Source organism: Lithobates pipiens, unplaced genomic scaffold, assembly GCF_037356315.1.
Source record: "Lithobates pipiens isolate NorthernLeopardFrog02 unplaced genomic scaffold, aLitPip1_a1.2 Scaffold_18, whole genome shotgun sequence".
NCBI lineage: Eukaryota > Metazoa > Chordata > Amphibia > Anura > Ranidae > Lithobates > Lithobates pipiens.
In genome coordinates, this window is record NW_027507758.1 from 258,322,969 (window position 1) to 258,345,553 (window position 22,585).

At 41.8% G+C, this 22,585-nt stretch overlaps 1 protein-coding gene across 1 annotated transcript in view; it reads left to right on the forward strand.

The window, feature by feature from the left end:
* MOXD1 (monooxygenase DBH like 1) overlaps positions 1-22,585 on the forward strand; it is a 146,199-nt gene that overhangs the window by 93,179 nt on the left and 30,435 nt on the right. The window contains exon 5 of the mRNA XM_077486857.1: positions 22,161-22,340. Within this exon, the coding sequence (XP_077342983.1) occupies positions 22,161-22,340 (180 nt within the window). The remainder of the gene's footprint in view (positions 1-22,160; positions 22,341-22,585) is intronic.

Consider the following 22,585-nt stretch of genomic DNA (forward strand, 5'->3'; position numbering starts at 1 on the left):
GTGTCAATTTAAAATCATTGCCCCTCTGATATTTGAGAACACAATAGACCTAGTTCACAAGAGCAAAGGCATTTAGTATTTTTATTGTTTATCATATTTTATAGTACATTTTATTTCAAAACATTGTTTTTTTGGCATTTTGTATGTAAAAGTCAAATCACAATTATCATGTTTTTTTTTTTTCAAATGAATATGCTGAAAACACTGCACTCAAATCGCACAGCGATGCAAGTGCATTTCTTTGTGATTCCTGATGTGAACCGACCATAATGCTAAGGTAAAGTGATAACAGCTGCTTTGTTATACATCCTGATTGTATGGCAGCTACAACTGGACAACACCTGCACCTATTTCTAAACAAAAGGAAAAAAGGACTTTATAATTACCTTTGATCACAGGTATTCAGATGACTGTAGAATGTTTGCAGAGAATACATAAAATATATAAATAGCTTTTCAAATTATTTTAGCTGCATTGAAAACATTATGAATACATTCTGTATCAGAGCTACAGTATTTATTCAACTGTTTCAACAATAATTAGACATATAAACAGGATGATCCAGGCAGCATTGTCTGTTTTTATTTACAGATACTACCATAGACCGTTAATTAATACAATGTTTAGTGTGCTACCCCACAAATATGTGAATTGTATAACCAAAGGGATACTGTTTGTACTTTTGCTGGGATTCGTACTGATTCTGAACTGATACACGTGGAAATGTTTTACTCACTAACACATCTTTATTCATATGAATTTAAATTTTATGATAGTCATCCAAGGACAATGTCTACACATAGTTATATGAAGATTCAGCTAAAACCATAAACAAAAATTCCACTACACTTATAAACAGTTTTTAGCTATAACTTTTGTTGTTTTAAAGTGTATCAATTTCCCAATAGAATATAACTTTTCACAGTACACTCGGGCCTCACTTTATACATACCTTCCAACTTTCCGAAATGGGAAATAGATATACCTTTAGCACACAGCTTGTTAAAATATGACATATTGAGGTTGAGGTTAAAGTGTATACTCCATTCAGAAACCAAATCCAAATAGAAGAGTTGTACAAAATTGGGTGGATTTACCAAAACTGGAGAGTGCAAAATCTGGTGCAGCTCTGCACAGAAACCAACTTCCAGGTTTTATTGTCAAAGCTTAATTGAAAAAGATGAAGTTAGAAGCTGATTGGCTACCATGCATAGCTGCACCAGATTTTGCACTCTCCAGTTTTGGTAAATCCACCCAATTTTGTACAACTCTTCTATTTGGATTTGGTTTCTGAATGGAGTATACACTTTAATGGAAACTGGTTGGAGAAGGTGGTATACCCCAAAAGCATGAATGATTGGGTACCTCCCCCCTGAAATATATATTTTAACTTTTCTTACAACCAAATTGGAATAACATCTCCTTTATGTTTTACGGGTTCTCGTTCAAATAGTAGAACTTAGAAAAAATCCTATTCAGTAGTACTCGGGGTGATGCCAAATAACATATATCATTTTGTACTTTTAAGGGCATCATCCCTTAAAAGTACAATCTTGTCAACTGTCTACCTGCTGTCAACCTCAATACCAGAAGAAGAGAGAGACATGGGTAGTGGTGCCTTTCAGGGAACTCCACACACTGCATTAAAAACAGCACCATTTTATTACAAGTATAAAACCACCATAAAAAGTAAAGAAAAAACAATCAATGACATTTTTTCACCAACAGGTAACACATATCACATTAAAGCTTGAAGATTATGTAACTCCACATCTTATGATCCTAAGTAAGTGTCATGTATCTACATGTTTCACCAAAGAGATAGTTTGACAACAGATAGACAGTTGACGAGATTATATTTAAAAAAAAATTGCATCTTATCATTTAGATGCTTTATTCTTCCTTCCAGCAACGACAAATCCTAAGTAGTTCTTCATGTTTATGAGGGGTTGGGCAGCTGTGTTTGCCATAAATAATCCCATCTGTACTGTGCAGTCGGGATGGGCGAACGATTCGGCCCGAGCATAAGTTCTGGCCGAACCTTGGTTGTTCGGATGTTCTGCGAACACCGAACAATATGCAGTGTTCGGGGGAAATTCGGAAGCCACCAGAACACCATTAAAGTATATGAGACACTAACATGAAAAATCAAAAGTGCTCATTTTAAAGGCCTATATGCAAGTTATTGTCATAAAAAGTGTTTGGGGACTCGGGTCCTGCCCCAAGGGATATGTATCAATGCAAAATAATTTTTGGTAATGCTTAAAGTAAAAAAATAAAAATGAAATATTCCTTTAAATATCGTGTCTGGGGGGTGTCTATCAGGGCCGGACTGGGAATAAAAACCAGCCCTGGAAAAATATCATACCAGCCCCATAGCATTATTATACCAGCCCAACATCATTATGTCATTATTTCATTGTTCATGAAAGGGAAAACCATGCATTTTAAAGCACATTTGTAGAGTGTATTATATATATACATAGAAGGCAGATATGAAAGCACACACATACATATATATATATATGTATGTATGTATATATAATATATGTATGTATATACGTGTATGTATACAGTATATATATATATATATATATATATATATATATATATATATATATATATATATAAGCAAATTCCAAGGGGCACCCCAGGAACATGGGGGGACTTTGGTTTCCAGAGACCACCTTCCGCAGAAAAAATGGGGGGGGGATTACTGATATAAGGGGGAAACCTTTATATCAGTGCCCCTTATATTATTGTATTCACTCCCCCCTTACATCAGTAATCCCCCCTCAGACTTGCCTGGTGGCGCTGTCGCTAACCTCCTCTCAGGTGCACTGTGCAGTTCTCAGTTAGATGGCTCCAGGTTGGTGGCTCTGGTTTTATCCTATAGTTTCCTCTCCACAGTCCACACACATCTGACTTCTCCCATGAACCCCATCCTGGCGGCACTCCCACTCTTAACTCCTCTCCAGACTCCCCCTCAGAGACTGCAGACATGATATAAGACAAGAGATGGTCAGAGGTTGCGAACATGATACAAGTGATGTTTAGAGACTGAGAACAGAATACAAGAGATGGCTAGAGACTGAGGACATGATACTAGAGATGGTTAGAGACTGAGGATATGACTGAGGGCATGATACAAGAGATGGATAGAGACTGAGGACAGGACACAAGAGATGGCTAGAAACTGAGGACAGGACACAAGAGATGGTTAGAGCCTGAGGACAGGATACAAGAGATGGGTAGAGACTGAGAACATGATACAAGAGATAGTCAGAAGCTGCAGACATGATACAAGAGATGGTCAGAGGCTGCAGATATGATACAATAGATGTCAGTGGCTGCAGACATGATACAGGAGGTGTCAGAGGCTGCGGATATGGTACAGGAGATGGTTAGATACTGAGGACATCATACTAAAGATGGTCAGAGACTGCAGACATAGTACAAGAGATGGCCAGAGACTGCAGACATGATACAAGAGATCAATGCAGCCTCATCGGTGTCAAATGCAGCTTCACTGTGCCCATCAATACAGCCTTGCCCAGGGGAACCCCAGGAATGTGGGGGGGGGGACTTTCCAGAGACCACCTTCCACAGAAAGAATGGGGGGTTACTGATATAGGGGGGAAACCTTAATATCAGTGCCCCTTATATTATTGTATTCACTACCCCCTTACATCTGTGATCCCACCTCAGACTTGCCTGGTGGCGCTGTCACTGACCTCCTCTCAGGTGCACTGTGCAGGGCTCAGTTAGATGGCTCCAGGTTGGTGGCTCTGGTTTTATCCTATAGGTTCCTCACCACAGTCCACACACATCTGACTTCTCCCATGACCCCCATCTTGGCGGCACTCCCACTCTTAACTCCTCTTCAGACTCCCCCTCAGAGACTGCAGACATGATATAAGACAAGAGATGGTCAGAGGTTGTGGACATGATACAAGTGATGTTTAGAGACTGAGGACAGGATACAAGAGATGGTTAGAGACTAAGGACATGACTGAGGACACGATACAAGAGATGGGTAGAGATTGAGGACAGGATACAAGAGATGGGTAGAGACTGAGGACAGGACACAAGAGATGGGTAGAGATGGGTAGAGACTGAGAAGAGGACACAAGATATGGGTAGAGACTGAGGACAGGATACAAGAGATGGGTATAGACTGAGAACATGATACAAGAGATGGTCAGCAGCTGCAGACATGATACAAGAGCTGGTCAGAGGCTGCAGACATGATACAGTAGATGTCAGTGGCTACAGACATGATACAGGAGGTGTCAGAGGCTGCGTGCATGGTACATGAGATGGTTAGAGACTGAGGACATCATACTAAAGATGGTTATAGAGTGCAGACATAGTACAAGAGATGGCCAGAGACTGCAGACGTGATACAAGAGATCAATGCATCCTTAACCAGTGTCAAATGCAGCTTCACTGTGCCCCTCAATGCAGCCTTGCCGTGCCCATCAATGCAGCTTTGCCGTGCCCATCAATGCATTATCATCGTGCCCACCAATGCAGCCTCATCATGTCCATCAATGCAGCCTCGCTGTGCTCATCAATGCAGCCTCACCATGCCCACCAATGCAGCCTTACCGTGCCCATCATTGCAGCCTCACGGTGCCCATCAAATGAAGCTTTACCGTGCCCATGAATGCAGTCTCATTGTGCCCACCAATGCACCCTCCCTGTGCCCACCAATGCCGCCTCCCTGTACCCATTAATACAACCTCCCTGTGCCATCAATGCATCCTCACTGTGCCCATCGTTGCAGCCTCTCTGTGCCCATCATTGCAGCCTCTCTCTGCCAATTAATGCAGCCTCTCTGTGCCCATCAATGCAGGCTCATTGTGCCAAAACAATGCAGCCTCGCTGTGCCCACCAATGCAGCCTCGCTGTGCCCACCAATGTAGTTTTTCTGTGCCCATGAATGCAGCTTCACTGTGTCTTCCAATTGCAACCTCTGTGCCCACCAATTTCAGCCTCTCTGTGCCCACCAATTGCAGCCTCTCTGTGCCCACCAATTTCAGCCTCTCTGTGCCCATGAATTTCAGCCTCACTGTGCCCATCAATGCAGCCTCAATGTGCTCATCAATGCAGCCTCTCCGTGCCCATAAATGCAGCCTCACCATGCCAACCCATGAAGCCTTACTATGCCCACCAATGCATCCTCCCTGTGCCCACCAATGCAGCTTCGCTGTGCCCACCAATGCATCTTCACTTCATTGCAGCCTCACTGTGCCCATCAATGCAGCCTCACTGTGTCCACCAATGCAGCCTCTCTGTGCCCACCAATGCAGCATTGCTGTGCCCACGAATGCAGCTTCTGTATGCCCACCAATGCAGCCTCACTTTGCCCACCGATTGCAGCCTCTTTGCCCACCAATTGCAGCCTCTGTGTCCACCAATTGTAGCCTCTCTGCCCACCAATTGCAGCCTCTCTGCCCACTAATTGCAGCCTCATGGTCTCACCATTTTCTAGATAACCCAGCGCTCTCCTCCCTCTGTCCTCCGGCGCTCGTATGTCACTTATCTGGGTCTGTGTGCAAGGTCCCGCCCCCTAGACTGTCTTGTGTAATAAGCGGAACACTGATTCAATCTACTATCACACAAGCTGGTCTAGGGGGGCAGGACCTTGCACACAGACCCAGCTCCGTAATATACGGGCGCCAGAGGGAGGAGAGTGCTGCAGTCGCCGTTCAAAGCGGCCCAGGGCAGTCGGCCTACCGGGAAATTTCCTGGTATCCCAGTAGGCCAGTCCGGCCCTGGTGTCTGTAGTATGCCTGTAAAATGGCACAGTTTAGAACAGTACCACAGCAAAATTACATTTCTACGGCAAAAATTGTCATTTAAAACTGATCGCGGCTGTAATGAATTGTCGGGTCTTGGCAATATAAATAAAACTCATTGAAAAAAAGAGCATGGGATCTCCCCCAGTCCATTACCAGGCCCTTTGGTTCTGGTATGAATATTAAGGGGAACCCCGAACCAAAATGTTAAAAAGAATTGTGTGGGGGTCCCCCTAAAATCCATACCAGGCCCTTCAGGTCTGGTATGGATTTTAAGGGGAACCCTGCGCCAAAATGTAAAAAACAAATGGCGTAAGGGCCCCCCAAAATCCATACCAGACCCTTATCTGAGCATGCAGCCTGGCAGGCCACAGGAAAAGAGCGGGGAAGAGAGAGAGCCCCCCCCCATCTGAACTGTACCAGGCCACATGCCCTCAACATGGGGATGTTGATGGGGACAAGGGCCTCATCCCCACAACCCTTGCCCTGTGGTTGTGGGGGTCTGCGGGTGGGGGGCTTATCAGAATCTGGAAGCCCGCTTTAACAAGGGAACCCCCAGATCCCAGGCTCCCCCCATGTGAAATGGTAGCGGACCGAAAAAGAAAAAAAATTCACCACAGATCTGCCTCCATGGGAGGCTCCCGCCGTGTGATGCTTCATCATCTTTGACAGTTCTTATATAAGTGAGGGCTGAAAATGCCGATAATGGCAATTCGGGTTTCTGCCATTTCTCTGACACTAAAATAGTGAGCGTACAGCTTGTATAACAGTGTAAATTTGCTGTCCCCTCAAAATAACTCAACACACAGTCAATAATGCCTAAACTGCTGGCAACAAAAGTGAGTACATGTACAAAAAATGTCCAAATTGGGCCCAAAGTGTCAATATTTTGTGTGACTACCATTATTTTACAGCACTGACTTAACCCTCTTGGGCATGAAGTTTAACAGAGCTTCACAGGTTGCCACTAGAGTCCTCTTCCACTCCTTCATGATGACATCATGGAGCTGGTGGATGTTAGAGACCTTGCACTCCTCCACCTTCTATTCGAGGATGCCCCACAGATGTTAAATAGGATTTAGATCTGTAGACATGCTTGGCCAGTCCATCAACTTTACCCTCAGCTTCTTTAGCAGGTAGTGGTCATCTTAGATGCATGTTTGGGGTCATTATCATGTTGGAATACTGACCCTGCGGCCCAGTCTCTGATGGGAGGGGATCATGCTCTGCTTCAGTATGTAACAGTACATGTTGGCATTCATGGTTCGCTCAATGAAATGTATAAGTAAAAGTAAAAATGTAAAAGTGAAATGTAGCTCCCCAGTGCCAGCAGCACTCCTGCAGCCATAGACCATGACACTCCCACCACCATACTTGACTGTAGTCAAGACACATTTGTCTTTGTTCTCCTCACCTGGGTACCGCCACACACGCTTGACACCATCTGAACCAAATAAGTTTATCTTGGTCTCATCAGACCACAGGACATGGTTCCAGTAATCCGTGTCTTTAGTCTGCTTGTCTTCAGCAAACTGTTTGCAGGCTTTCCTGTGCTTCATCTTTAGAAGAGGCTTCCTTCTGGGAAAACAGCCATGCAGACCAATTTGATGCAGTGTGTGGCTTATGGTCTGAGTACTGACAGGCTGCCCCCGCCCACCCCTTCAACCTCTGCAGTAATGCTGGCAGCACTCATATGTTCTATTTCCCAAAGATAATCCCTAGATATGACATTGAGCATGTGCACTCAACTTCTTTGGTTGACAATGGCGAGGCCTGGAGCGATAACACCAAATTTAATACACCGGCCCCCCTTCACGCCTGAGACCTTGCAACACTAATGAGTCATGTGACACCAGGTGGTAAAATAACAAATTGGGCCCAATTTGGACATTTTCACTTAGGGGTGTACTCATTTTGGTTGCCAGCGGTTTAGACATTAATAGCTGTGTGCTGAGCTATTTTGAGGGACAGCAAATTTACACTGTTGTACAACCTGTACACTCACCTTTACATTGTAGCAAAGTGTAATATCTTCAGTGTTGTCACATGAAAAGATATAATAAAATATTTACAAAAATGTGAGGGGTGTACTCACTTTTGTGAGATATTGTATATATCTATAAATCTATATCTATTTTCTATAAACATCAAGTTGCACATTACTGTTTGTCAGTGTCAGTAAAATTCCATTCCTCTTACTGATCAGTCAACTCCGGTCATGTTGATTAGAAGACAGATTTATTACAGATGTACCAGTACAAACGGATGAGGGACCCTTCTAGCAGAAGGTCCACAGCAAAGTCATACCAGGAAATATGGACACAGTCATTTTATAGTAGTATTTGGCAACCTGCCATTGGCTAAGGCACACTGGTGACTCATGGTGCATTGTTAGCTTTATTGCCAAAGCCAGAGTGCCTTTTACAAGCTTTTAGTAATATTTGGTAATATCTGCTAGTTTCTCAAGTATTGCCCCAGGCCTTGGTCAGACACTTTAGCTACACAAAGTACATATAAGGAACAAGGCAAACATCAATATCACCTGTAATTCTTTGCATATTTCTTATCATTCCCTCCTCTGATATCTATATTTGCCTCCTCAATTTATTATTTCAGTGCAGGTCCGTTCCACAACTGGGTTTTCAGACCTTACTTCATTCAGAGGAGTACTCTCATCATCATAGATATCTTCTCCTTGGGGAACTGTGTGGTACATTGTCCTGGTCATGGCTGTCTCAATTAATCTTTGAGAGAGTCCTCGAATACAGGGAATACAACATCATCCACAAATGACTAAGGTAAAACCACGGCGATAGAGATCAACCATGAGGTGACAAGTCCAGTCCATTTCCCAAACCAACCTTTAAGCCAATTTGTGAATGGATTATTAATACCCGAGTTTTCTGCGAATTCATTCGATAAAGCTGTCAATCCTTCGAGGGCTCTAGTCGCGGTTCCTCCAGGAGCTGTTTTGTTAGGAATAAAAGTGCAACACATACCGCCAAACATTTTACAGACCCCTAATCTTTCTGCTAGGATCATATCTAATGCCCAGAGAGGTAGGGGCTAATTGCTCTGCTAATCCCTTAACTGCATCCCTGGTATAGTTTACAAACCTTTGTTGGTTATAGTGTATATAAAGTAAATCTAGTCAACATTCTTGTTTACTGTCACCCACCAAAGAAGAGACTCAAATCCAGCTGCCACTTGATTCCTAGCCTTAAACTCGCTCGGCACTCCACATGGAACCCCAATCTCATCCATGTAGATCTGGGGGTCAAAAGACCCTGCAGGAGAGGTGTCCCTTCTGCTCCTCTGGTGACCCTTCTTCCAAGGGGACTCTGACAGTAAGCGCAGAGGCATTGCCAGCTATACCAGGGCACAATCCCCTCAGGAATTGGCTGGGATTCAAGCTCTGAGCCTCTTATCTCCGCATAAGAACCAGACGTCCGCCCTCTGGGTATCGTGCTCAACCCAGTCGTCACCCTCTCCCTTTACAATTTTGTTAATCCTCTCCATGCAGTAGTCATCTGGGAAAGACCCCAAATCTGCTCTCATTCCCTGGAAGTGCAAACAAGTAAAGTTGCCAGGGTATGCCATGACAGCTGGGGGTATCTGAGGTCTCTGAACCTGGGGAAACAACAAACTTAACGTGTGACAGGAAGTGTTAGTGTCAGGTTTGTATGTTTTTTGATACAGTTTTAGCATATACCCTAAGCCATCTGGATCTGTATTATTATTTAAGGGAAAGGGCACTGTAGCTAGCTGGGGTCTGGCCCCTGCACAGACCAAGCAGTTCTCTTTTTAAGGGTATTAGCAGTATATATTAACCATTCAAGCCATTCATTCTTATCCTGGTATCCTGTTTCTAATATTATAGTTTCTTCCACTGTGAGATTGGTGAATCTCACTGTGGGTCCTAATACCTCTACTGTAAGTTGGTCCTCATTAGCTAATTCTTTCTTCTTGTTTGTCTCATTCTTGGGTTTGACTTCAAGGAAGAATTTTCCCAAAGGGTCAGTTCCTGATATCCAAGCTCCTATACGTTATAACCTCTGATCTTCTAGTTTGGGGTCCTTCAGGGAAATCAATAATACATTGCAATTCTTTGGTTCTGTACAGGGAGAGTGGGCCGTTTTAGTTATGATTAATCTATTCTTTAAATCTCCTGCTGCTGGGATCTCATATCCCCAATCCTGGGCTGCAGTTGTCCACATGACTGAATCCCAAGTAGTACACCCGGTAGTTCCAGTCAAGTAGCACACGTATTTGTCTGCCCAGGTCAGCTTACCCGCTACCTTATCTCCACAATCTGTCATCTGGCAGAAATCCACCTGTATAGTACTGGTGGTTCCCTCATCAAAGGTGAGGTTCAATACACTTCCTGTCTCTTCCCAATTGATTGGTTCCACTATCCTCCCGTGTCTCCTACCTCCCCGTATAGAGGCCTCACCTAGAGTCACCAATGCTGCCACGAGGAACAAAATCCCTACCATCCTATCTGAAGTGAGGGGGGCCTAAATAGGGCCTTTTCTTCACCAAGGTTGAGACAAGCAGACCTTTTATCTGCCTCCCTTTGTAGTTGGACTTTCCCCCTCCTTCAGTCTTTTTGTCCCTACTCTGCCTATGTTTACCTTTTTACAGTGGAATTGGTGAATCCAGGTAGTCCTTTCAGCAATTCTTACTGCGGTGGGAGTAGTAAGGAGTACTTGATATGGACCATCCCACTTAGGGGAGTGCCAGTGCTTTTTTTTGATCACCTTGATGAGGACCCAGTCTCCGATTTGTACTTTATCTTCTCCTATGGGCTCTCCTACTGGAATGGAACACACTTGGTTAATTTGTTTCTGTTTTAATAACCTTGACATGTTCTGTTTTAATAACCTTGACATGTGTTCTGCTAAGGTTCTCTCCACTTCCTCTATGTGGGTTTCATTTGGTAATAAAGGTATTTAATAAGGTCTACCATACAACATTTCAAATGGACTCAGCCCCTCCTTAGTGGGGGTGATGTGCATGCTTAAAATAGCTAGTGGGAGACAGTACATCCAATTTTTCCCTGTCTCTGCCACAGCCTTTTTTAGCTTGCTCTTTAATATCCCATTATGTCTTTCTACGAGCCCTGCTGACTGAGGGTGATATGCACAGTGATTCTTTACTTCTATACCCATCACTTCTGTCAAGTGTCTTCTGGTCTGATTTAAAAATGTGGACCATTATCACTATAAATCTTCTTTGGTATCCCAAATCGTGGAATGATATCTTTTAGTAAGGCTTTGGCTACTGTTAAGGTATCAGCACTTCCTGTGGGGAATATATCTACCCATTTTGTCAATGCATCAATGATTACCAAACAATATTTCTTCCTTGCACATTTGTCTAATTCAATAAAATCCATGCAAATGTGTTGGAATGGATATTGAGGTGTGGGGAACTTCCCTTTCTGTGGTCTTATGCCTCCCTGAGCATTGTGTCTTGCACATATAATGCATTGAGAACAAAACGTTTTTGAGTAGTTTGTAAAGCCATAGGCTGCTACCACTTTATTTAGTATCTCACTCATCCCCCTGTTTGACACATGTGTTACTCCATGGGTCAAGAATGCTGCATACTTAAATAAAGTCTTTGGCAGGACTGGTTTGTTCTCTGGAGAGATATATATGTCCTCTTGGAGGGTGCATCCTTTTGTGGCCCAAAGTTGTTTTTCAGATGGGGGTGCACAACTTTGCATATCCTTAAAAATTGTGTGATCTAATTGTATATCTTCCTGTTGTACTAAGATTTGTGTAGATTGATTAGCTGCTTGTTTAGCAGCTTTGTCTGCTTTTTTATTCCCCTCACATATTGGGTCTGTGCCTTTTGTATGGGCCTGACATTTACATATTGCCAGTTCCATTGGAAGCTGGATAGCATCAAGTAATCCTAAAATGAAATCAGTATGTGAAATGGGTTTGCCCCCAGAAGTGACCATTCCCCTGTTTTTCCATTGCTGGGCAAATAGATGCACTGTAGAAAATGCGTACTGGCTGTCTGTGTAGATGGTGGCCTTTTTCCCTTCAGCTAGGGTACATGCTCTTGTAAGAGCGATTAATTCTGCTACTTGTGTTGAGTAATGACTAGGTAACATTTCAGCTTCCAGTACCTCTGTTTGTGTGACGACTGCATATCTAGTAGCATTCGTGCCATCAGGATTCTTTCTGCTGGATCCATCAACAAAAAGTGTCATGTCAGAATGTGGTAATGGGGTGTCTTTAAAGTCAATCCTAGGTAATACCTTCTCAGCAATAGCGGCCGTACAATCATGTTTTTCACCGTCTGTTGGTATTGGCAGAAGTGTGGATGGGTTTAAAGTAGTGCACCTTTGGATGGTTATATGCGGTTGTGTCAAAAGCACAGTCATACAGGATAAGTGTCTTGCTGGGCTAAGGTGTGAAATTTTCTGTTGTAGTAATATTACTGATACAGCATGTGGGACCTTTAACCCCCCCCTAACGGTATTCCCGAGTCTGGCTCGGGGTGGATTTTTCATACCAAAAGCGGTATCCCCGAGCCAGACTCGGGACTGCATCGCTGGATCCAGGAGCAGGTTTACTTACCTTCTCCCTCGGATCCAGCGTTGTCTCCCCGCTGTACGAGCGAGCCGTGTCTCGCTCGATGCATCACATCGCCGATCTCCGTGCCCTGCGAGCGTTGCGACGCACGGGCACGGAGATCGGCGCCAAATTCAAAAAGTGAAACAAACAGTAAACATACAGTATAATGTAATCTTACAGATTACATTGCTGTATGTAAATATTTCACATCCCCGTTGTCCCTAGTGGTCTGCCCAGTGTCCTGCATGCAGTTTTATATAATAAAAACTGTTCTTTATGCCTCGAAACTGGAGATTGCCCATAGCAACCAAAACTGTCACTGTACATCAAAAATGATTTTAGACCAGCTAGAAAACAGCGATAATAAATTAGAATCACTCGCAGAATTGAGCGACAGCGATTTGTGGGGAGATCCGTCATCAAATATTGAAAAGTAATGACAGTCACAATTCTGCAACTGAGCAAATTTCAGTGTTTTTGTTATTTTTTGTTATATTATTATTTGGTACAATTATTTATAATTATTTATTATATTATAATTTATGATTAAATTTTTCAAACTTTATCATACCCGGGATGTCTGCTAGACTCTGGTTTGGACAGATTTAAGAGAGTTATTCCTAAGAATTGCAGGACTACAATATAAAACGCCAAATTTTCATGCAAAATAATGGTACCGCTTTTAGCACCTAAAATCCGAAATAATCGTACCGCCAGGGAGGTTAATATGAGCGGGTGATACAGTACAATGGAGGCTGAAGCCTTAATCGCTTCTGCTGCTGCGACCACTGCCTGCACACATGGGGGAAGTGCTCTTGTCACATTATCAAGTTTAGTGGAGTAATATGCAATTGGTCTTTGTTTACCCCCATGTGTCTGTGTCAGTACTGATGTCATGTGTCCATCTCTTGAATCTACAGTTTGCTCAAAGTTTCTCATAGGTGGGTAGTCCCAGCACTGAGGTGCTTGTTAATGTTCTTTTTAATTCAGTAAAAGCTGTCTCACTTTCTTCATTCCACTGTATGTCATCCTTCTCTGTTCCCTTCATTCCTACCTCTTCCTCTATACCTGCCCCTGCCTCTCTCCCTGTTGCCGCCCCGACCTCTCCCTCTGTTCTCGGGCGCGGCATCAACAGTATATTCCTCCCCATCATCCTCATTATTGTCACCTTGCAAGAAAACTTTCACTTTCACATTCTTCTTTCCTTTCTCCTTAAGCCACCTTTCATTATGTTTTGCCCATTGTAATGTGTCTAACACTCCAGCCGTCTATATGTGACCATACTTTTTGTGATATACTCTTTGTGCTCTGGTTTTAATCCATTAACAAAAGTAATCTTCAGCTGTTGCTGATATGCACTATTAACGTCCACTGATTCCGTTAACCCAGAGTATGATTTGAAAATTTCCCTTAATCTATTTAAATAATTGTTAACGTTTTCCTTATCCTCTTGTGCAGTCATATTGATCTTTTGCCAATCTGTGCGCTGGATGAATCTATTAGTTATTTGTTGGAGAAGATTATTTACTCTCGCATTTAAATATGCGTGATTTGGAGCAAGAGGGAGTCCCCTATTCCCTTGGTGGTCCACTGCACATGGTTCCCAGTCTCCTTTTACTGAGGCCCAATCTGGCCCCAATACACGTCTGATTGCCCGCTCTACCTCCACCCCATTTAATTTATAGCTATCTCGTAGCCCTTGAATATTTTCAACAAACTCTGCTGGACCTAATTTGGGGTGCTTAATATGTTTGGTGGCTTTTTGCACATTACTTTCAGTCCAGGGCCGATATACGGTCATAGTAAGAGGCTGGACTTGTCCATTTATGTTTTGACCTGCCATTGGATTAGGGACCTCAATCAGAGGGCACATATTCTCCTCCTCGTCCTCCCCAGGGTATCTTGTGGGAGCTCTTCGATTTCGGGCTGTTTCCCCCCCTGTGCCCACCCCTTAGCAATGGCTTCCATTAATGTCTCTATCATGGATCTGTTTAACCTAGGGCTGTCATGGGCTGCTTGTGCAATAGGGGAGACGCCCAAGCCTTCCTGTGGGGGCTGGTTGGGTCCCTTCTTGGGGGTGGAGGCTTGAAGAGGAAGAGGGTGTGACTGCAGGATGAAGGGGTTAGTTCCAGCCCCCTGTGGCAGGGTGGGATATGTTGGCTGTGGAGGGGGTGGGGCATGATAGGGTGGTGGTTGCTGCACTATACACATAGTATCATCTTCTCCATCAACCAAAGGCAACTGCATTTGGGATTTATTCCTTTGGTTTGATTTGGCTTTACTTTCTGCTCTACTCTGCGCTTGTTGCAACCATTCCTCTGCTACTTGAAGTCCATATCGCTTCTGATCCTTTGGTCCAAACATTTTAATTCTATCTACTAAAGCTTGACAACCCCTCACTGTTAGTTTCCCATTAAACCCACAGTCCTTTTCCCACTTACGGCAATATTTAACATTCTTTGGACTTTTACCATGCATGCATTTCTTATCACCTTCTAATGGTACATTTGGTACACAGCAACAACACAAACAAGAGCAAGAAATACCTTTGCAGAGTCTATTCCCCATGTCTGTCTCTTTTTTTTTTTTTTTTACACACACACACACACCAGTCCAGTTTTTCTTTTTTTAACCACAAATCTGCAGGGACACAGATATATATATATATATATATATATATATATCTTTGCCTTAGCAAACAAATTCCTTACCATTAGCATTTAAGCGGGCCTTTTATCAATTTGTAAACCACCAGACTAGCAACCCTTGGATCATGAACAATAAGAATACAAGAAAAGCAAAAATATCAAGACACTCCACACTCAGTAGAGAATCCCAAAAAAATCGCTGCAGTAAGGTTAAACATGAGGAAGAAAGACCAAGAGAGTTAGTCTCATGTGTTAACAAATGCAGCAAAAGAAACAATGCTAGAAATATTACTCTCGAGAGAAAAAGAGAAAAAAGAATCAATCTATGGGGGGGGGGGGGGGATTGTTGCTGAAAAAGTTACTCGCACATTCACTTCCTCTTTTGTCCCAACCATTAAAAACCTGAAATGGCCACCGTGACTCTCTGTAATCTATCCATAATACTTGTAGTCACTATTCACAACAATTATCAATCATCTTCCGGTACCTTATATTTTTTGTAATCTGTCTCGGACAGTGGGCTACGTCTATTTACCATAGGCAACGTCCCCAAGTGAATCTGTCTTCGGCCACTGTGTCACCTAGCCACAGTGCCGGCATACTCAATAAATAAAAATTAAAAAAAAACAAATCACCTTGAGTAGAAGAGAAAAGAAAAGATCTGTCTTACCTTTCACAGACGGAGGACTGGATCAAATAAGTCCAGTAGCAGAGCTTAGGTGTGGTTCCGGAACCGACCAGCCTCTTTTTTACCACTTAACTTGAGTGGGAGGACCTAGGTCTCGGCGAGAGGGAGTCTGATACTCACCGATATTTTGGACGGAACCGTTCGATCCACCACCTAATCCTTGCTTCCTGCTCGAAAGGACCATGATGTCAGTAAAATTTCATTCCTCTTACTGATCAGTCAACTTCGGTCATGTTGATTAGAAGACAGATTTATTACAGATGTACCAGTACAAACGGATGAGGGACCCTTCTAGAAGAAGGTCCACAGCAAAGTCATACCAGGAAATATGGACACAGTCATTTTATAGTAGTATTTGGCAACCTGCCATTGGCTAAGGCACACTGGTGACTCATGGTGCACTGTCAGCTTTATTGCCAAAGCCAGAGTGCCTTTTACAAGCTTTTAGTAATATTTGGTAATATCTGCTAGTTTCTCCTCAAGTATTGCCCCAGGCCTTGGTCAGGCTCTTTAGCTACACAAAGTACATATAAGGAACAAGGCAAACATCGATATCACCTGTAATTCTTTGCATATTTCTTATCAGTCAGATTACTTGGCTGGTATATGTTCATAACACCAATAATCAGGGACAGGGGAAGGTAGAATATGCCTCTGATGATATCAAAGTCCCGACAGGCACATACAAGGCTAAAAAAAGGGCAGGTACCTAGGTACTTTGCATATGGGCAGTAGTGCCCCTCTTCTTCATACTTATGCTACAGACATTTTTATCTAAATTCTTTGTCACATTAAGTGCTAATGAATCCCTGTTTGACAGCCAAACTTGTATTACTATGTATATGGGTACTTTAAATATACTAGCAGCCAATCTGACTCTAAGGGGGAGATTTACTAAAACTGGTGCACATAAAATCTGGTGCAGCTGTGCATAGTAACCGATCAGCTTGTAGGTTTTATTGTCAAAAATTAATTGAAGCTCAAGTTAGAAGTTAATTAGTTACTATGCAGAGCTGCACTGTATTCCGTGTGCACCAGTTTTAGTAAATCCCCCCCTATGTCTTATCTTTCTTGTGGAGTTTTTGAAATGTTTAAATTAATTAAATTATTTTCCTAAAATGTATGATCTGTTTGAACTGGTTATGAGGTTAACCATGCTGTATTTAAGTTTAAGTCTGTGCATTTGTTACAGATAATTTAGCAAATAAAGCATGACATTGCTACACAATACATGTGTTAACAATATATGTATTTCACCATTCTCCTTGCAAATAATTTAATGGGGCTGACATGAAAGACAGAATGAAAGAAAAGCAGAGAATCCATATTTTAGAATCAGCACACATGACTCAAATATTTGCAAAACATGCTAAATGCTAGTAGCTGTTCCCTAATCTACTGAATACAGGCACACCCCACTTTTAAGTACACAGTGGGGTTTATTTACTAAAGCTGGAAAGTGCAAAATCAGGCTCCCTTCTGCATAGAAACCAATGAGCTTCCAGTTTTTATTACCAAAGCTTAACCTCCCTGGCGGTACGATTATTTCGGATTTTAGGTGCTAAAAGCGGTACAATTATTTTGCATGAAAATTTGGTGTTTTATATTGTAGTCCTGTAATTCTTAGGAATAACTCTCCTAAATCTGTCCAAACCAGAGACTAGCAGACATCCCGGGTATGATAAAGTTTGAAAAATGAAATCATAAATTATAATATAATAAATAATTATAAATAATTGTACCAAATAATAATATAACAATAATAAAAATTATTCAATAATGTAATCAAATCAAAAACACTGAAATTTGCTCAGTTGCAGAATTGTCACTGTCATTACTTTTCAGTATTTGATGACGGATCTCCCCACAAATCGCTGTCGCTCAATTCTGCGAGTGATTCCAATTTATTATCGCTATTTTCTAGCTGGTCTAAAACCATTTTTGATGTAAAGGGACAGTTTTGGTTGCTATGGACAATCTCCAGTTTCCAGGCATAAAGAACAGTTTTTATAATATAAAACTGCATGCAGGACACTGGACAGACCACTAGGGACAAATGGGATGTGAAATAATTACATACAGCAATGTAATCTGTAAGATTACATTATACTGTATGTATACCGTGTGCTTCACTTTTTGAATTTGGCGCCGATCTCCGTCCCCGTGCGTCGCAACGCTCGCAGGGAACGGAGCCCGGCGATGTCATAGATCGAGCGAGACACGTCTCGCTCGTACAGCGGGGGGACATCGCTGGATCCGAGGGAGAAGGTAACTAAGCGTCCTCCTGGATCCAGCGATGCAGTCCCGAGTCTGGCTCGGGGTTACCGCTAATGGTACAAAAATTCCACCCCGAGCCAGACTCGGGAATACCGCCAGGGGGGTTAATTGAACAAGCTGGAGTTAGAAGCTTATTGGTTTCTATGCAGAAGTAAGCCTGATTTTGCACTTTCCAGCTTTAGTAAATAAACCCCATTGTGTACTTAAAAGTGGGGTATGCCTGTATTTTGACTGAGACTGACATTTTAAGAAAGAGTCTTAAATACAAAGAAATGTTGTAAAATTACACTAAGCTTTTATATGACTGTAATCATAATAATACGTCCTAATGTTGAATACTATTTGCATACAGCAAAAGGGTTAAAATTATGTTTAAAAAATGTAATACTTTGTCATGAATTTCTTTGTTAGAACATCAGTTGACTGGAAGACATTTGGAAGTCTTAGAGGAAAGACATCAATAGATTTCAAACAAAGATATATCTGTTTTTCTGCAATTGATGTTGTTCTAAGCACAAGCTTTAAAGGATTTAGATCTTAGGCTTGGCAGTGTTCAATTGCTTTCAAAAAGTGGTCTATGGATAAATATGCACAGTTCACAAAGAGGGCAAAGCTTTGTAGCAGCTATTGTGCCTATACATTTTTGGTACAGGCATACCCCACTTTTAAGTACACAATGGGGTTTATTTACTAAAGCTGGACAGTGGAAAATCAGGCTCACTTCTGCATAGAAACCAATGAGCTTCTAACCCCAGCTTGTTCAATTAAGCTTTGGTAATAAAACCTGGAAGCTCATTGGTTTCTATGCAGAAGTGAGCCTGATTTTGCACTTTCTGGATTTGGTAAATAAACCCCATTGTGTACTTAAAAGTGGGGTATGCCTGTGTTTATTTTGATTCCAGCATGTATATACTGTGAGATTGGTTTATTGTTAGGCTATACGTGCATGAGCTAATTTGGTGTTAATGACTTTTTCTACCTGATAGTGGGTAGCCCAATATATAACAAACGTGGTCATTCTCAGTGATGCCAAAATTTAACAGGTATATGCTCCAACCATCTGGGGACTAAACGCAGTGCCAAGTGCCTGCTCTAAGAATACAATAGCAGGCACTACAGATACATTCATAAATAGGTTGGATGGAGGAATCTATTCTAAAACCTTTCAGTGTATGTCCAGCTTCATTCAGTAAGCTGATGAATGTCTTAAAGCCTCAAAAGTCAGCTGCTGCCCAAACAGTGGACTTAATCTGTGCAGAGTACCTAAGCAACCTTTCTTGACTTGATAATATACAGCAGGGATATGCAATTAGCGGACCTAAAGCTGTTTCAGAACTACAACTCCCATGAGGCATAGCAAGACTCTGACAGCCACAAGCATGACACCCAGAGGCAGAGGCATTATGGGACTTTTAGTTTTGCAACAGCCGGAGGTCCGCTGATTGACATACAGTATATAAACACATATAGGCACCATTTCTCAAAAAATGACCACAATAACAGCAGTTACATGTACAATACAATAACTCAGAGTAACATTTGCCTTTTAAGGGTAGGAATTAACTACTCATACTTCACAGACTAAGAATATCAAAGTCAATATAAAAAGTGCCCTCATTACTGGCTGTAGGCCACCATAAATAAAAAAAATCTCTTAAATATGAGCCCAGTAGTAATAATAATGTTGACAAAAGTTGAATATAAACTGTATTTATTATAAAAATCAGCAACACAGAGAGCTTGTGGTGAGCCAGTCCCCTTATCAGCATACGACTACCAGCTGACTTTCTGCTGCACTTACCACATAATACATATCGGCCTAAACTGAGGAAAAAGTGTGTTTTTGTATATATTTTTGGGAGGTATTTATTAGCAAAAAGTAAAAAATACTGTGTTTTTTTTTTCAAAATTGTACCTCTTTTTTGTTTATAACGCAAAAAATAAAAACCGTAGATGTGATCAAATACCACCAAAAGAAAGCTCTATTTGTGGGAATAAAAGGATGTCAATTTTGTTTGGGTGCAACGTCGCACGACTGTGCAATTGTCAGTTAGATCTATGCAGTGCCGAAGTGCAAAAAGTGCTCTGGTCAGGAAGGGAGTATAATCTTCCGGGGCTGAAGCGTTTAGCGTTTAGCAGGGTCAACATATATTTTTCTATAATTGCAGTGTTTTCAAAAGAGGTAAAACATAATGTGTATGTACTGCAGAGATATATCACATTATGTTTTATTTTATGCAAAAATGCTCTAGAACATCCATACATTATGTGATGTGAACTCCTACCTATGCAATCTATTCAATTAATAACACATTTGGCAGACCCTTGCACTTTACAGTTGTTGGCAAGTGTTTGTAGGATTGGGGAGGGAAGAGTGATAATTTAGCATTGCTTAATTATTGTTGTTTATTAACCGCTTAATGATTTACTGCGGCAGGATGGGCGCTCTGCGCCAGATCACGTATCTGTATACGTGATCTGACACTTCCGGGTCTGGGGTGCAGATCGCCATTCTGTGGAGGGGAATGTGCTGATCCTGTGTTTCTGCTGAGCAGGAACACAAATCTTTACATTCCCCCAGTCATAGCCCCCCCCCCCCCCCCCACACAATTTGAAAGCTCCCCAAAAAGTGTCAGTTAGGTGTGCAATTGTGATTTTTTATTTATTTTTTACCAAAAATATGTAGCAGAATATATGTTGACCAAAATTGATAATGAAATTCAATTTTTTACACTTCTTTTATTGGGTTTGTTTTATAGCAGAAAGTAAAAATTATGTTTTTTTTCTCTTTTCATTTTTGTATATAGGGCAAACAATAAAAACCGCAGGGGTAATCAAATACCACCAAAAGAAAGCTCTATTTGTGGGAAAAATGGACATACATTTTGGGTATAGCGTCGCACGCCTGCGTAATTGTCAGTTGAAGTAACGCAATGCCGTATCACAAAAATGGCCTGGTCAGGGAGGGGGATAAAGTACAATCTCAGTGCACACATTTGACATAAAGCCATATTTCCTGGAGACACCTAAAAAGCAAAGGCTTTGCTTAATTCTTAGCCTCTCTGTTTTTTAATTTTTGGCTCAGATTTTTCATTCACGTGAATGTGCCAAAAATTAATTTATACCAGAAACCACATTAATAGCACTACAAAAGATCAAATGTAAATATGAAAAATCTTTGTGGAAATATTGTTGCTGGTCAAAGTAAACCTCTTAACCACTTGCCAACCAGCCACCACAGTTATACTGCGGCAGGTTGGCTTGACTGTGAAAACGTCATAGGTGTATGTCGAGCACGTACACATCGATTTTTCACTGCGCGCGCACCCATTGGCCATGAGGGAAGCCAATCAGTGGGTCCGGTGGACTCAATGTCCGCCGGCCACCTGCGATTGTTCCCCGTTTTGACAGAATGGGGATCTGCCATAGTAGACAAGGCAGACCACCGTTCTGACAGAGGATAGCACACATAGGATCTATGTGTTGTTTTAATCAGCCCATCCCCCCAGACAGTTAGAACACACAGTGAGGGAACACATTTAATCCCTTGATTGCCTCTGATGTTAACCCCTTCCCTACCAGTGCCATTAGTACAATGTCAGTATTGTTAGCACTGATCACTGTAAATATGTCACCAGTTCCCAAAAAAGTGGCACAAATGTCAGTAAGCTGTCCACCGCGATGTCGCAGATCACCGCCATTACTTGTACTAAAACTTTTTTTTTTTTTTTTACCAAAAATATGTAGCAGAATACAAATTTGCCTAAATTGATGAAGACATAAATATTTTTTTTTTAATTTATTGGGTGTGTTTTATATCAGGAAATAAAAAGTATTGTTTTTTTTTCAAAATTGTCGGTCTTGTTTTGTTTATAGCGCAAAAAATAGAAACAGTAGCGGTGATCAAACACCACCAAAAGAAAGCTCTATTTGTGGGAAAAAAAGGACATCACTTTTGTTTGGGTACAATGTTGGCGCAATTGTCAGTTATAGCGATGCAGTGCCATATCGCAAAAAATGGCCTGGTCAAGAAGTGGGCAAATCCTTCTTGGGCTGAAGTGGTTAACACATGTACACGTTCTCATTTTTGTCGTATGTTGTTTCAGGAGCTTTATGAGATACGTAATCTTTTTTGACACCTGTTTTCTAGGTTGAACCACTAATACAAAAAGGTCACGAGAGTTTGGTACATCACATACTACTGTACGAATGTGAAAGAGATGCAAATGACAGTGTCCTTGAATATGGGCATGAATGCTACCACCCCAATATGCCTGATGTATTTCTTACATGTGAGACAGTACTATATGCTTGGGCTATTGGAGGAGAGGTAAGCTTTTATTTTCCGACCATTACTTTTTTACAAGTGTACCAGATATATGACAAATCAGATAGCAGGCTATAATTCTTCAAAGCACACAATGATCTTTTCAGCACAAGATGTGGATCACATCTGTTTATATTTTTCTGTCAATATGTAGTATGATTACATTCAATCAGGGCAGCCATCATAAATTTTGGGGCCCCTTACACACGTTTAGGCCTGGACCCCCCCCCCCCCCCCCGGGTCTGACC